We start from the raw sequence: 16,539 nt of genomic DNA, 5'->3' as shown, positions 1-16,539 counted from the left end.
AACAAAAGAGGAGAAATATAACCTGAGAGGAAAATCTAATTCAAAACATTTGTATGCACGTACAACACTTGAAACCTTTAGCATATCAGTATGTGGAAATAAATTATGGAATGGAGAAAGCAAAGAAATCGAACAAAGCACCAATATGATTCAGTTGAAGAGACTGTTCAAACAACAAATGTTCACAAAGTACACAGAACAAGAATTAGGATTAATCTTGAACCCTTTTTTTTGGGGAGATACATATTATTTATGTATTTAATATTTGTTTATTTACTATGATGTATTATTTATTTATTATTTATTTATTCACTGTTCTGTTACGGAGAATAAGGAAATGGGATAAAATTGCTAAGGTATGAAAAGGGGTAGGATTAAATAAGCTCAGCTTTTTCCTATTCCTTTTCGGATGTGCTGTAATGAAACAACTGGAAATATGGGATGCATTACATTGTATCGTATGCATGTTCTAAATAAACTGACACTGAACTGAACTGAACTGAACACACACATACTAAAGATGATTACATCTGCCTGTAGTGCCCCAACTCTAAAAAGAACCACTATCTATTCTTCACAGAGACCAATGCGTAGAATTCTTTGTTTGGACACTTGATACTTTTGAATGATATGAGGCAAACATACGATACTTAAAAGTTTGTTATGCACAATGTTTGACCATATAATAACCAAGCCAGCACACAAAAAATGGGGCAAACTTTTTTTCTAAAGTCAAATCATATGAAAACTACAAGTGTCACTGTACTAAATAACGGACAGAAAATAAACCGCCAAAATTGACCTCCAAAAATAGGTTGTTGTATTGTAGAAAACCAATCTCTTTTACACCAAGTTCGTAAAAATGTATAGACACGTAACAAAGGGTAAAATGTACCACATAATAAAACAGCATATATGTACAGTACGTAACGATGCTGTGGCAGCCAACTTTGGTACAATCCAGTCTCAATACTTTAGCAATGTGGATTATGTAGAAGTGGCAATGGAGGAACGCATGTGACATCTCAAAAGGTATACCTTTATCTTTATACTTTGGCAGAGTATAGTATATATCTTGCAACTTGATCAACTGAGGAAAATTAACAATTAAATATAATGTTTCTAATAGGAGTGTCCCGACCTGATATTAATATCGATCCTATACCAGCAAAAACATTTAATAAAAAAATATCGAATGATATCAGCTTGCATCTAAAATCTCCGATACAAGCAGTCCTGCAGCGTGTTTACTTGTGCAAAGCTAGACAGCCAGTTAACAACTAAATGTCCTCCAATAATTACACATATTTGATCTTTCATGGTAACAGACAATAAGCTACTACCCGGCAGGCACAAGACATTAAAACAACGTTACGAACTTTTTAAAATTAGGGCCTGATGTATAGCAACTCAAACCTAACGTGGGAAAAACATGCTTTCTGGTGATGTTTAATCAATGTTTACCCTATTGAATTCTGGTCTTTTTACAACTAATATTTTACAACACAAATAAAACGTTGAAACGACATGCTTTTTGACAACGTTTATTCACTGTCAGTTTATGATGTTGATTTGACCATTGAAATTTGGTCATTTCCCAACCAACAACATGGATCCAACGTTAGACATCAACGTTGTCTCAATTTAAAAATACAACTATTTTGCTTTGTTGTTTCAAAGTCAGTTTTAAAGGACATGAATGTATAATCAACGTTGTATCAATGTCTTGTGCCTGCAGGGTAAGAGATAGCAGCTACACAACAGCTCAGTACACAATAGCACACAAACTGGACATATGTAATAAGTGTCTTTAACCCAGGGATCAATAAAGTACTTTCTATTCTATTCTAATTAAATAATTTTTCTAAAACACCACATTTGTCAATTGAAAAAAGTATCGAATAATAATAGTTGCATCTTACTAACAGATATAAATTCTCCAAGGCAGAAGCGTATTAGAAAGTATTCAGTAACAAAAGTGTTCACAACAATTAACTTATTCAAATCATTTTGGCCATCAGGTGTCGCCAAAAAACAATTACAACTCCGCTTCAGTTTAAAGACAGTATAGGTCCATTCCAGATGGTTAATTATAAATAGTTTAGTGTTTTAAACTGAGCAGAACAATGATGCTAGAAGGAGTTGTGCCATAGTGAAGGTCTTAATGGAAATAGCTCAACTTCCCATTGCTGACATCGGTCATACGTTCTTCTTTAGATCATAACCTAGCTGAACTGACTGCACCTCTGTGGATTGCAGCCATGTAGTGCACTCCTATTTGACCCTAATCATTTTCATTTTTGACTTTCCTTTAATGCATTTTCCCAAACATTGTTCCTGGGTAGACAGAGGGCCATGAATGATAAACTCCTATGTCATGTCTACACAGACCCAATGTGTGCGGCTCAAGGAACAACGCTTATTGCTGCCCAGGCTGGAAGACTCTGACAGGAGGAAATCAGTGCATTGTCCGTAAGTATGCTCCATATTAAATCAACTACACATACATCATAATACAGTTGGCCGACAGAGTCGTCTCACTGTTTATTTTGACTTCTGACACTGTAAGCAAGCAGTGTCTGTTGTACTGTCCTGACACCAACAGGGATGGTGTGTTTCAGCTCTGCACTTATTTGCTTAATTAAAGGACTGATATTGCAATGCAGAGTGGATAAGGATGTTTATAAATTAGAGACAAATCCCCTCAATCATGTGCAATCAGACAACATGACCTCGAGCAAGTGGACAGTTTAAATTCTGAATCATTTACACCAGCGGTCTTTTGGATAGTTTCCTTTTCTAGTTTCTGTTCTCTTTCTCAGCCACCTCTTCTATTCCCCTCCCTCAGTCGACAGGAAGGTCTGAGAGGCTGTAGCCTCATATGATTGCAGTCTGGCGGGCCCGGCCGGCTGCCAGGATGCCTGTCGCGGCTCTCATGACATTGTTTAGCAGTGGGGTCCAGGGACTAGGGGTCAGCGGCTGGACTCTACCTGACCAGAGCGGAGGCCGTGCAGCAAAGCCAACAACAGGCTGTGGGAAAGAAAGCCGACAGAGCGAAAAATAGCCAGGAGCAACTAAAAACACTCAGCAGTGTACTTTTATGGCGCAGCAAGTCCAAAAAAACCTGTCTTGGTCCCATGCGGTCTGCTATAACTTGCCTATGGTTAGGGTTAAAAGAAGATTTGGCCCTATTTCTACTGTAGCCGCGTTGATATTTAGAATTATTACAGTGGAAAGTTCATAATGAGGTTGAGATCATAGTTAAAGCTACACTATGTGCAACTGAAATTCAAAACCAGCAGCAGACGCATTGTTTAAATTGACTCTCACACGCAATGAAGACTCCATGAAATGGAACATTGCTAAGGGGTGTCGTGTACTCTTTGCAGCAATCTGTCGCAGTTCTTGTGGAGATGGTTTCTGCTCCAGACCCAACATGTGCACCTGTCCCAGTGGCCAAATCGCCACGTCCTGCGGATCCAAGTCTGGTGGGTTAACAGCTCCTCCATTTTCCTATCTTGACACTGTAAACATCACTATAACCATCTTAATGTCTTTCCTTAAGGTGCTTAAGAGTGTGTTCACACTTCTCAGTTTTGGTCCGGTTAAAGAAACTCTAGATTGTTTGCTCTTTTTGTACGGTTCGTTTAGTGAAGAGTGAAAGCAGACCACTGAAGTCAAGACAAGATCAAACAGGTGGACTGAGACCACCTGAGAGATGGCTCTCGGTCCGATTGACCACATGATGTCATGTTGTCAGCTTGTAAAAATTCCACCATGGAAACAAAAGTCCCACTAGCTAAATGTGACCCGTTAGACATCATGTTGCTTTGGAGGTGTGAGTTTGCGTCGGACTGTGTAGACGTCACATACGGCATCCAATGGAGCTGCAACTTTATGCATATGCTTTACTGAGAGGTCGGCTGTAAAAATGACAAAAGACTGCTAACAGAAATGCACGCAAGTGACTACCAAGTACATTGGAACCTCGATTTATTCTTGAACAGGGGTTACTACATACAAAAAAGCAAAGCAAAGCAAATTCCTCTATAAGAAACAATGTAGACATGAATAATGGGTTCCAGCCTCCACAAAAGTCCATATATAAAAAAAAGTTTGTACACCTTGAACACATTTAAAGCAATATAGAGTACTGTATTTCAAACAAACATAACAAGGGGGTGATGGATCAATTTTCTATTTAATAAAAAAATCTAAACAACAACTAGCGTAACTTTCCTCATTTGCAGCCGCCCTGCCGACCTGGGCACACACTGTCACTAGGCCTGTGGTGCACTCACAGTTTGAAATCTCAAAACTCCTTAACTTTAGCAGCCAGGTGGCTACAATAATTAAAAATTTTACATAACATCCACTTTAACTTGTCGGATCATCTTCTTGGTGGGCAGCAGAAGAAAGGGGGGAGGAGGCATTATTAACAACGCTGTGAATACTTCCTGTATGTTTCAAACCACACATTTCTTGTCCATTGCTTTCTTTGGAGTCATGTAGAGCTAGCAAAACTACAAACCCCATTTCCATATGAGTTGGGAAATTGTGTTGGATGTAAATATAAACGGAATACAATGATTTGCAAATCACTTTCAACCCATATTCAGTTGAATATGCAACAAAGACAACATATTTGATGTTCAAACTGATAAACATTTTTTTTTTTGCAAATAATCATTAACTTTAGAATTTGATGCCAGCAACACGTGACAAAGAAGTTGGGAAAGGTGGCAATAAATACTGATAAAGTTGAGGAATGCTCATCAAACACTTATTTGGAACATCCCACGGGTGAACAGGCAAATTGGGAACAGGTGGGTGCCATGATTGGGTATAAAAGTAGATTCCATGAAATGCTCAGTCATTCACAAACAAGGATGGGGCGAGGGTCACCACTCTGTCAACAAATGTGTGAGCAAATTGTTGAACAGTTTAAGAAAAACTTTTTTCAACCAGCTATTGCAAGGAATTTAGGGATTTCACCATCTACGGTCCGTAATATCATCAAAGGGTTCAGAGAATCTGGAGAAATCACTGCACATAAGCAGCTAAGCCCGTAACTTTCGATCCCTCAGGCTGTACTGCATCAATAAGTGACATCAGTGTGTAAAGGATATCACCACATGGGCTCAGGAACACTTCAGAAAACCACTGTCAGTAACTACAGTTGGTCGCTACATCTGTAAGTGCAAGTTAAAACTCTCCTATGCAAGGCAAAAAACGTTTATCAACAACACCCAGAAACGCGGTCGGCTTCGCTGGGCCTGAGCTCATCTAAGATGGACTGATACAAAGTGGAAAAGTGTTCTGTGGTCTGACGAGTCCACATTTCAAATTGTTTTTGGAAACTGTGGAGGTCGTGTCCTCCGGACCAAAGAGGATTGTTATAGGTGCAAAGTTGAAAATCCAGCATCTGTGATGGTATGGGGGTGTATTAGTGCCCAAGACATGGGTAACTTACACATCTGTGAAGGCGCCATTAATACTGAAAGGTACATACAGGTTTTGGAGCAACATATGTTGCCATCCAAGCAACGTTACCATGGACGTCCCTGCTTATTTCAGCAAGACAATGCCAAGCCACGTGTTACATCAACATGGCTTCATAGTAAAAGAGTGCGGGTACTAGACTGGCCTGCCTGTAGTCCAGACCTGTCTCCCATTGAAAATGTGTGGCGCATTATGAAGCCTAAAATACCACAACGGAGACCCCCGGACTGTTGAACAACTTAAGCTGTACATCAAGCAAGAATGGTAAAGAATTCCACCTGAGAAGCTTAAAAAATGTGTCTCCCCAGTTCCAAACGTTTACTGAGTGTTGTTAAAAGGAAAGGCCATGTAACACAGTGGTGAACATGCCCTTTCCCAACTACTTTGGCACGTGTTGCAGCCATGAAATTCTAAGTTCATTATTATTTGCAAAAAAAAAATAAAGTTTGAACATCAAATTTATTGTCTTTGTAGTGCATTCAATTGAATATGGGTTGAAAAAGATTTGCAAATCATTGTATTCCGTTTATATTTACATCTAACACAATTCCCCAACTCATATGGAAACAGGTTTTGTAGAAAAAACACTTAAAAAGCATGCAGCTAACGCACCGCTGTGCTGACTGAATGAGCACCAAAGATCAATCATACCGCCCACGATGGATGTGCTTCCGAGTACAAAATGGCTGTGCTGCGCTGTTCACAATGGGTGAATGAAACATTCGAACACTGAGACAAGGCTCGTACACCAAAGCATATTTTTATTTCGTCTGTAGTTTGTAAATGAGTGGTTTATAAATCGAGGTTCCACTGTATATTTTTGTCCCAGACCACAAGTGGGAGTGCACCCTAAGCAAACTCATTTTAGTGCTGTTTAGATATTTACTAATTAATAATCAAACAGTCAGCTAAAATCCTAAGACAATTAAACACAGATACTGTTAAATGTTAAATGACTTACTTCTTTGTTGCAATGCAGTTGTTCACAATTTCTGGTGACCAACCCAGGGTGTGACCCGGAACTGTATAAATAATAAAGAAAATGCACAAACGCGGGTTTCTCTGAGGCATAGAGCACTAAGTCACGTTTATTCATTTTCTAAATCTGGGTTGTGGTCTATGCCCTGGACTGGTTGTCGTGATCTATCCATATACTGTTGCAATCACAGCCATCTGGTCAGCTGTATTGTGTGTACAGTAAGTCTGATGCATGTGAAGGCGTGTGTGTTGGAGGAGATCCACGGTCAACATGTTTCTTTCTTGCTGCTCCCATCCTTTTAATCCATTGTGCCCCTCTGTTTATACACCATAAATTTCAAGGAAAATATATGAGAGTTTCAACAAAACTGTGGTCCGGTCTATATTTTACTTACATTACATTTGTGTGTTTTCATGTGTGTATTGTGTTGTTCTGCCAACAGTTCAGCACTGCAACATCCGATGCATGAACGGGGGAACGTGTGCTGAGGAAAACTGCCTTTGTCAGAAAGGCTATGTGGGAAACCACTGTGGTCAACGTAAGTGTTACTGCAGCTTTTATTATGTTTTTGTGTAAAGCTTGACTTTTCCCAGAATTTCTTCAAAACCAGGAAAACAAGTTTAAAATGTATCATAGAGCAAAGGTTATGTCACTTTCTAACGTCAGATTTATAATCTTTTGTCCGCTTCCTATACCAGCACTAACATTTGAATTTTTTTTGGTCATAGTCTCACAATGCGACCGACCTTGAATTTTGCAACTCACTTATATTTTAGTATTTGAGTGCATAGGACGATCAAGTGTAGTAGTATAAGAACATGCATTTTCTAGTGACTTTGTAAAGTCGTTGATCTTGTTATGGTTGATGAGATTCAAGAGTAAACCTGGTGAATATATTATGCCTTAATGCATTAATTGGGATGTTAAACACAGTTATATTTAGTATTAAAGGTCACATATTATTCTACTTTTCAACAGTTTTCTCAGAGGTCCCACAATTGTGCATTGGACAAGTGTTAACCAAAATCTAGCCTTGATACCAGAACTATGACCGTTTGAATGTACTTTTTAGTAAGCCCTACTTAAACACGCTGTTTTTTGTATCTGTAGCTGTGTTTGTCCACCACACCTGTGTCTGTCTGACAGACTGTGTAGCTCCAAGAAGCGCTATATGGCAGGGGTTAACTTTTCTGACCTCGGGGCCAAACTTTTCCACTGCTGAAGAGCCTGGAGCTCACTCAAATATTAACACTGAATTAGTAACCTCACTCGTGATTTTGATTGGATTAATAATTATATCTAGCCTGTTTATAATTGACAACTTTGTCAGATGATATGCAACCATGTGTTAATCTCAAAGATTATTATCAAGTCTTAGGTCAGGCTGATTACAAAAATAAATAATAGTCAAAAATACTGCAAAAGAACGAACTTATAAAACTGATGAAAAATATGAACATAAAATTACACAGTGCTAAAATAAATACAATGAGAATATATGTTTCTCAAATAAACTGTCAATATAATTTTAATGCGAATGAAAATAGAACTTCGCCACTTTAGTTATAATTTTTGCACGTAAACAACTTCTCTTTGACTTTAGCTCCTGACTTCTTCTGTTTGTTTGATATTGTAATAACTGCCTTAAGTGGTGAAAAGTTTATTACAACTGAGTACCGATGTGGTTGAGAACCATATATTTTTTGGCGGCTCTTTAAGGGACGCTCGCGGCCCCAGCCCAATGGTTAAGACACACTGCTATATGGTAGATCTACTTTTTATATGCACTCTATAAAAAAATATAGTTCCCATGTGTGATGAGTGTATCACAACATTGGCAGATCTCCAGGCTTTATTTGAAGATGTGTAGCGAAGCCTGTAACAATGACATTTAAATCTGCATTCAAAGCCATAAGAAACACTTGAAAATGAAGTTTGAGTTATCATGTGATGGATCAGTGTTGAGAATTTAAACCAAAGTGTCCCTTAAGCTAACATCCCTAACAGGAATGGATAAGAGCATTCATTTTACTGATAAAACTTAATGTGTGATGTGTATTTGTGTCCAGCGGTATGTGAAAATGGCTGCCTTAACGGAGGAAGGTGCGTGGCTCCCAACAGATGTGTGTGCACCTACGGCTTCACCGGGGCTCAGTGTGAGCGAGGTAATGACCAACAAATTGCTTCACATTTTCTTTCATGGTCATCCACTGCCTTTGCTGGTTCCAAAGCTACGGTATGTTTTATTATCTGTGGTCTTCTGCAACTGAAACTACATTTGTGCCGCCCAATGCGGTTTATTGTGCAACCATACTATGACATTTTGCACCCAGCGTTAAACATACATTTTCTGCAACGGGGCTGTGCAATATGCAATGTCTTTGTAAAAGTGTGCTCTCCGTTAACTGAAGCCCTCCTAACCTCATGTGGTCGTGACCGCTCCAAAGTACACAAGTCTGTCCAACATCTCAAGAGTCGAACGTGTGAGAGTTGACGTGCTGGAGGTCTGTTGCGGTGATGACCCGTGGAGGTCAGAGTGGTGTCTTTGTAAAGCTAATATTTGGATTGTCAGCAGAGCTCCTAATTAGTACACTCTTTAGGATCCTGTTAGATGTGTCTGGCCATAGGTTTGTTCTCTGTTTTCTTTAAACCTAATAGGCTGCTGTCTTCTTGTCCCTAATCTGCTAAAGCACACTGTGACACACGTGACTTTGCTTTCTATTCCTTTCCTGTGTGGAAACTTGGCCTCTAAGGTGGTGTGACTCTGACAATGTTATTATTTCTTAAATGTGGAGGTCTACACGCACACAACAAATTGATGTTATTGTTTATCTTGCATGTGCATAACAGGTCACATTACAAAACAATGCTGTAAGAAACTTATTCTCACAGGAAGTAAGAAAGTTATCAGACTATAAATTGTAGATTTCATAAAGAGGAAACAGCTTGTGTTTGCCTCATATCTGATTCAAAAGGTTCTAAATTAATAAAAGATTCCATTCAATATGGCTTCAATAATGAAATTGTCTATCGTCACAAGATAATAATGTTTTTTTTTGTTTTTTTTTCACCATAAACAACAGATTTTAAGTGCAAACTTGTAAATTGGACAGATTAAACTTGAACTGTAAACAAGACTGTCTCAAGTCTTAAAAGTGCAATTATGAAATAAGAAAATAATTTCATTTGAGCGTACTTCAAAGACATCCCCTGCAGCGCCAAACAGTGTGTGACCCCAAATTGCGTTGAGGTATTGTTTCTTCAAGTATGAAATAATAAAAGCAGTAGGCTCTTTTTCTAGGGCCTTTATTTATTTGGCACACATGAATGTGTGCTGGGAGATGAAGATATATAAAACTACCTTCTGAGTTATGGCCGCCCTCCTTTTTTCAAAGTGGGCAAGCATATTACAAATATAATACAGATAAGCAGTATTAAATAAAAATAATAGTTTTTGTCAAATGTAAGGCTGCACAATTAATTGATATTTAAAGGAGCCATATGTAGGAATCTGGCCAAAAATGGTACTGCAACCAAGGTCAAAATTCTGTAGTCCCCTCCCCCTCTCCCTGACTGAGGCTGCCAGATCCGCAGCCGAATCCAGCTCGATAGACTGGGCTACTACAAGGAACTTCAAACTTCCACTGCCTCTTACTAGGGGTTGAGGTGCTGGGACCATAATAGCTGAATAGAAAAGCGTTTTGTCAATAAAAAATCTCTAACCAACACATTTTACACAGAAATTAGGCTATTTTCAGGAAGAAGTACGTCATGCCTGCGTACAATATCACAACAAATGGCTATTATATGGTTATTGTCAGAACTATCATAAAACAAAGACTAAAACGAACTACAACCAATGCTAGCAAGGGTTATACTGGTGAAAGTAAGTAGAGTATGCTTAGCAGCCGAATGTACGCTCATAACTAAAGAGGAGACATTTTACCAAGGTATGCCTACAGGTTTTAAATGTTTCAGATTGCCATATAACTTGGTACATGTGGTCCACAATATGCAAACACGAATGAGAAATTCGTGTGAATGATTGATGGGTTCTACATGTAAAGCGACTTTGGGTACTTAGAAAAGCGCTATATAAATCCCAGTTGAGAGAAATTATTTTATCATGTGATTTGGCTGTCTCCATACGTTTCACATTGCCATGATGACAGCAGTGCTAATGTTGGAACCCATTTCCTCAGTGTATCAGCATATTGAGAATTAAATAGGCACTGTCACTACCCATATCCACATCGGTTTTGTTTGTCGAAAATATATTTTGCCCTGTCAGTTCAATGACAGGCATATATTTCCCCCGTTAGCCTATATGTCGATGTGTCATTACTAAGCATTTGGTGCACCATCAAAGCATTCGTTGCACGGACATACTAGCTATGTTAGACAAGATCATCGACTGTATTGGACAATATAGTTTGCAAACAAAATGTCCATTTCCATTTATTACAAGTAATAAAAAAACGTAAATGCCTTACTCACCAACCAAGGAGGAAATGAGCAAGTTTGGCATCAGATGAAAAAATCTTCTCGGCCTTCAATCATCTCCATCTTTCAAAGGCATCCCTGATACAAATCCTTGTTTTGTTCCTGGCTTTGTCATGAATAAGTTGAAAATCGTAACAAGGCCTTTTAGATTTACTAAGGTCTGACGTTTAGTAACTTTACCAGTGGCAGTAGCCAGACGAAGGTGGCGGTGCGTAACTGGCAACCTGGATGTGACACACTCACAGACTTTCTACTTGGTCAAACGGTGGAGGGCGGGGCATCGAAATGAAAACAATAAAAAGATTTTGGGGCTGTAAATCTACTTTTGAAATGAGCATATCCCGGCTGAACTACCGTTATCAGTTATAAAAGTATTCGGAAAAAACATGATTTATTAAGGCCTTTTGACATATCAGGGCCATTTAATGATGACTTGAGGGTGATTATCAGCGATATTAACATTCAAAAAGCAGGCTTTGCTGCATATCAAATCAAGCACTTGCACAGCCCACGGCAGAAGGGGAAAGCAACAGCGGCTCTTCTTGAAGCCCTGTGAAGCCAGGGGCAGTGCTACACTGGGGCTATGGAGGGCTATAGCCCCGTCAGCAATCTGTTTAGCCCCAATTGAGCCCCACCCCCAGAAATGTAAGGCCCTATTATACAAAATTAACTTTTCTTGCCAGTTAGCCCTGAAAATGTGAAATCAAACCGTGGAGGCATGGCGTAGATATTTATAAAGCACTCTTGCCTTCCTTCATACTTCCTATAAAAGAGCCGTTTGGAATTTGCCCCATTTGTGACATACCACTAGTGATGTCAGCAGATTATCCAGAAATGGTAGAAATGGATAATACAACCGCCCACAAAATGGGACAGCTTCGTGGCAGCCAATCGTCTCCATGTGTCCATCTTTGCTAAGCCTATCACCGGGATGAGTCCATCTTTCTGTGGCCAATCCCGCAACCAGTTACATCTTTCCAAACGCCTATCAGAAAGCTCAGTGCCATCTTTTGGCCTCCCAATTACAGCATGAAATATAAACTTTATTGTCCCACCTCTACGTGCATCGAGCCGATCCCATTGGGATTCATGCACACCCTGCATCTGTGTAGGTATATGAACCCAGGGTATAATTGTTACGCTAAATAACGCAATATTTTAGATTTTGTCAGGTAATATACATGTTTTACACTACAAATGATAAAATGTATGATTAGCAGTGTTGATCATCTTTCCTTAAAAAGTAATTACCGTATTTTTTGGACTAAAAGTCGCAGTTTTTTTCATAGTTTGACCGGGGGTGCGACTTATACTCCGGAGCGACTTATGTGTGAAATTATTAACACATTACCGTAAAATATAAAATATTATTATTTAGCTCATTCTAGACGTATAAGATTTCATTGGATTTAGCGATTAGGAGTGACAGATTGTTTGGTAAACGTATAGCATGTTCTATATGTTATAGTTATTTGAATGACTCTTACTATAATATGTTACGTTAACAAACCAGGCACGTTCTCAGTTGGTTATTTATGCGTCATATAACGTACACTTATTCAGCCTGTTGTTCACTATTCTTTATTTATTTTAAATTGCCTTTCAAATGTCTATTCTTGGTGTTGGGTTTTATCAAATACATTTCCCCAAAAAATGCAACTTATACTCCAGTGCGACTTATATATGTTTTTTCCCTTCTTTGTTATGCATTTTCGGCAAGTGCGACTTATACTCCGGTGCGACTTATACTCCGAAAAATACAGTAGTTACAGTTATCACATTAACACCGGCGTCATCATACTCAACCATTCTCTCTATGCATGCAGTTGATGTGTGATGTATTGACAAATGACTGCGATGAGGTGGCGACTTGTCCAGGGTGTACCCCCGCCTTCCGCCCGATTGTAGCTGACATAGGCTCCAGCCCCCACCCCCGCGACCCCGAAAGGGATAAGCGGTAGAAAATGGATGGATGCTCTAAGATGGCAACTGTTTGACGTATGATCGGGCCAATCCAATCCATTTCAAATTAAAATGAATAATTTATTATTGCTAATTCTTGTCCCATGAATTTCGAAAAGGCCTATGCAGAGATCTACTGTACATTACTTTTAGTTAAAAATGGTCATATCCTGTATTTTATGACAAACATCACAGAGCTAATGCAAGCAAAGTTGAAGAGTGCAAACGCTCGGTAGAACACACAGGATACTAGGAAGGCAAGTAGCTTGTAGTTGATTTATTAAGTTAGGTTTTGGTTGTAGCTAGCTAACAAGCTAGCATGTTAAGCACAAATTCTAAACATAGAGTTTAGTTGTGGGTTTAACCACAACTTTGATTTGATAAACTGTAATTTCTTTGATTCGATAAACTGTCATTTGATATTAAATGTGGCTCTTGTGGAACACTTTGCCCGTGGCCTGGTTTATGAGTAACATTTTTGTGTGTTTGCGGTCTGTTTCATCGAGTGAAAGAAGACTGCTTGTCCATTTCAGCTAGTGTGGTGATGTATCCATGACAACATCAGTTAGTTTTGAAGTAGGGTATATTGTTATTTCAGAAATGTTGTAGCCAAACCAAACCTTTTGGTTCAGTTTCCCAAAGGTTTGTTTGAATTATGTTTTTAGCCTTTTGTTGTTGGAATCATTTGCCTATTGAGAGTTTTTCGGACCAAAAAGATGTTCTCTGACTTTTTTATAGACTGAACATTAATCTGTCAAGAAGCTGAAATAATTTTCTTTACTTACCCATGTTACATTTCTAAAGAGTTACATTTCTAAAGAGGTCATGTTGTGTTTTGCCTTGACCAAGACAAGAACAGGCCACAATTTTGGGTTTTGGCTTCATTTAAGTCACTTTCACAGGAATATCTTGACGATTGAATGCTATATCTTATACACACACGTGACCCGACCATCAGCTGTAGTCAGCTTGGGACATGAAAAGTTTGTCTTGCGTGATGAACACATCAGCAGTCTGCTGACCAGCCTGGCCACACCACCGGGAACAACTCACTGGTCCAAAAATGCAGGCTGGTACATCATCAACATTTTCTTTGTTGCCTCTAAATGTAATTTAGGCTGGAATGTGGGATTGGTCAGATCCATCTATAAGGCTGAAGATCGCCTGCAGAGAAAGTTACCCAGCATTTGAGATCCATTATGTTTGCGGTGAGAGTTTGAGCTGAAATTAGGCAAAGTGGGACATGACAGCAATGTCCTTAAATGCCTCACTGGATTGCTTCTATCTGTTCCAGCCCAATGCAAACCTCAGTGGTAGATAAACATGTGTCTTTGTGTGTGTGTCCAAGTGGCCAACCTCATAAGGCATACATACAGTATGGAGCCCACCCACTCAATTCAATTTGTAAATAGGACATTGAGACACATACTTTTTTAATTTTTGCACGGCAGGTAAATTGGTGGGTGCTGCTAAAATACACCGTACAAACATTTACTAACACTAGCTAATGACGCAAAACTTGGGTGGAGGAGGCAAGGTAAACTAGATTAATAATGGTGTACTTGTCCCGATCGGCTTTGCCTGAGTAGGACCCCAACACAGGGAAGAAATAATAAGAATAATAACACAAAGCGCACTCAAAAAGGAGTGAGGAAAAATAACTAAGGATGCACACAAAAAATGTGAAAAAAACAAAAAATGCACACAAAAGGTATGGACACAAAATAGTTCAAGTACCAGTAGTGTGAGAAAAGAAGCTGACGTTATATGCTTAATTGTGTGTTATTGTATCCATTAAAACCATATTCAATTGTATTTACAATCCGCAGAGTATGTGAAAATAGTGTTTAAACATAAATGGGTTATACTTGTATAGCTGATTTGCTCATTACCTCTCAAAATGGTTCGGGAATCTATGTGAGATTGGAGACTGACCACCGCAGGGCTGATGATCCTGGTGATCTTGAAAGGCTCCATGAACTTGGAAGAAAGCTTCCTGTAAGAGCCAGCAAATGGTATGTCCCGAGATGACAGCGATACCCCTTGTCCAGGTTGATAAGTGGGGGCAGGTATCCTGTGGCAATCTATACGGTTATGGGCATTCGTCGGAAACAGAGCCGCTCTAGTATCCCGCCTCACCCATTGCTGATGGACGGAAGGGATGGCGATATCTGACTCCTGGGAAGGAAAAAAATGTGAACGATAGCCGTAAGGGACTTTAAAAGGAGACATACCTGTAGCCGAGGACGTTAGGGAATTGTGAGCGTACTTCACCCAAGGGAGGTGGGAGGACCAGGATGAAGGGTATCTGTGGCATACGCAGCAGAGGGTTCTAATTAGCCCGCTCTCTCTGGCTGTTGGTCAGGGAACGGTATCCTGATCAGAGGCTCCTGGTGGCCCCCACATCTTACACAAAGCCTTCCACACTTGAGATGCAAATTGAGGTCCCCTGTCCGAGACCAGGTCTTGAGAGATAACATGTATGTGGAAAACGTGTTTGGCCAGGAGTTGAGCAGTCTCTAGTGATGTAGGTAGTTTGGACAGGGGAATTAAGTCAGCCATCTTGGAAAACCAGTAGACCACATTGAGTATGACAGAGTTGCTCCAGGAAACTGGAAGGCCTGTGATGAAATCCAGAGCAATGTGGGACCATGGTTTCGACGGAATAGGCAGAGGGTGGAGGAGACCGGCTGGAGGGTACAGAAGGAGCAGGCGTCCACAAGGTCCTTGAAGTCTCTTCCAATCGCCGGCCAACAGAATCTCTGTGAGACTAAAAACTTAGTGCGCCTCACACCAGGATGACAGGAACCTTGGACGATTGTCCCCACTGCAGAACTTCAGATATCAGTTCATTAGGTACAAATAGCTTGCCTTCAGGAAAATTGTCAGGGACCTTGGTCTTGGAGGTGGCAAAGGACACCTTTCTCTCCACCTTCCATTGAAGTGCTCCTATCACTCAAGCCACAGGTATGATGTCTCCGGAGTGGTTTCATCAGCGACAAGGCTGTAAACTTTGGAGAGCGTATCGGGCTTGGTGTTGCGGGTCTGTCGGTAACAGAGAAGTTGAAGCGTGTGAAAAACAATGACCAACGTGCTTAGCAGGAGTTAAGTCTTTGAGCAGTCCTTATACATGCCAGGTTTTTTATGATCTGTGACAACCAGGAATCGTGTAGCAGTTACCTCCGACCAGTGCCTTCCCCCTTGTAGCGTGAGAAAGATGGCCAGCAGCTCTCTATTTCCCGTATCATAGTTTCTTCCAGCCGCTGTGCAGCGATGCAAGAAGAAGGCACAAAGGTGAAGCTGCGACAGAACTGCTCCAACTCCTGTATCTGATGCATCAACCTCGACAAAAAATTGTAAAGCAGGATCAATGTGCTTAAGAATTGGTGCTTTAGAAAACATTTGTTTTAGTGAAGAAAAGGCGGCCTCTACTTCTGGGGTCCACCGAAAAAGTACCCTAGTGGATTTGAGCCTCGTCAAGGGTTCAGCTTTGCTACCATGTTGCAGATACATCGCCTATAGAAGTTAGCAAAACCCAAGAACCTTTGCAAGTGTTACCTTGATGTAGGAGATGGCCACTCGACTCCTGCCTG

The 16,539-nt window shown here is 40.0% G+C and overlaps 1 protein-coding gene across 1 annotated transcript in view; it reads left to right on the top strand.

Moving 5' to 3' along the window:
• The window catches only part of fbn1 (fibrillin 1), a 92,956-nt gene that overhangs the window by 10,960 nt on the left and 65,457 nt on the right, over window positions 1-16,539 (top strand). The window contains exons 3-6 of the mRNA XM_061963904.1: window positions 2,390-2,472; window positions 3,390-3,488; window positions 6,924-7,019; window positions 8,551-8,646. Of these exons, the coding sequence (XP_061819888.1) occupies window positions 2,390-2,472; window positions 3,390-3,488; window positions 6,924-7,019; window positions 8,551-8,646 (374 nt within the window). The remainder of the gene's footprint in view (window positions 1-2,389; window positions 2,473-3,389; window positions 3,489-6,923; window positions 7,020-8,550; window positions 8,647-16,539) is intronic.

Source organism: Nerophis lumbriciformis, linkage group LG06 (genome assembly GCF_033978685.3).
Source record: "Nerophis lumbriciformis linkage group LG06, RoL_Nlum_v2.1, whole genome shotgun sequence".
Classification (NCBI taxonomy): Eukaryota; Metazoa; Chordata; class Actinopteri; order Syngnathiformes; family Syngnathidae; genus Nerophis; species Nerophis lumbriciformis.
This window is presented reverse-complemented; position numbering and strand designations above follow the sequence as displayed.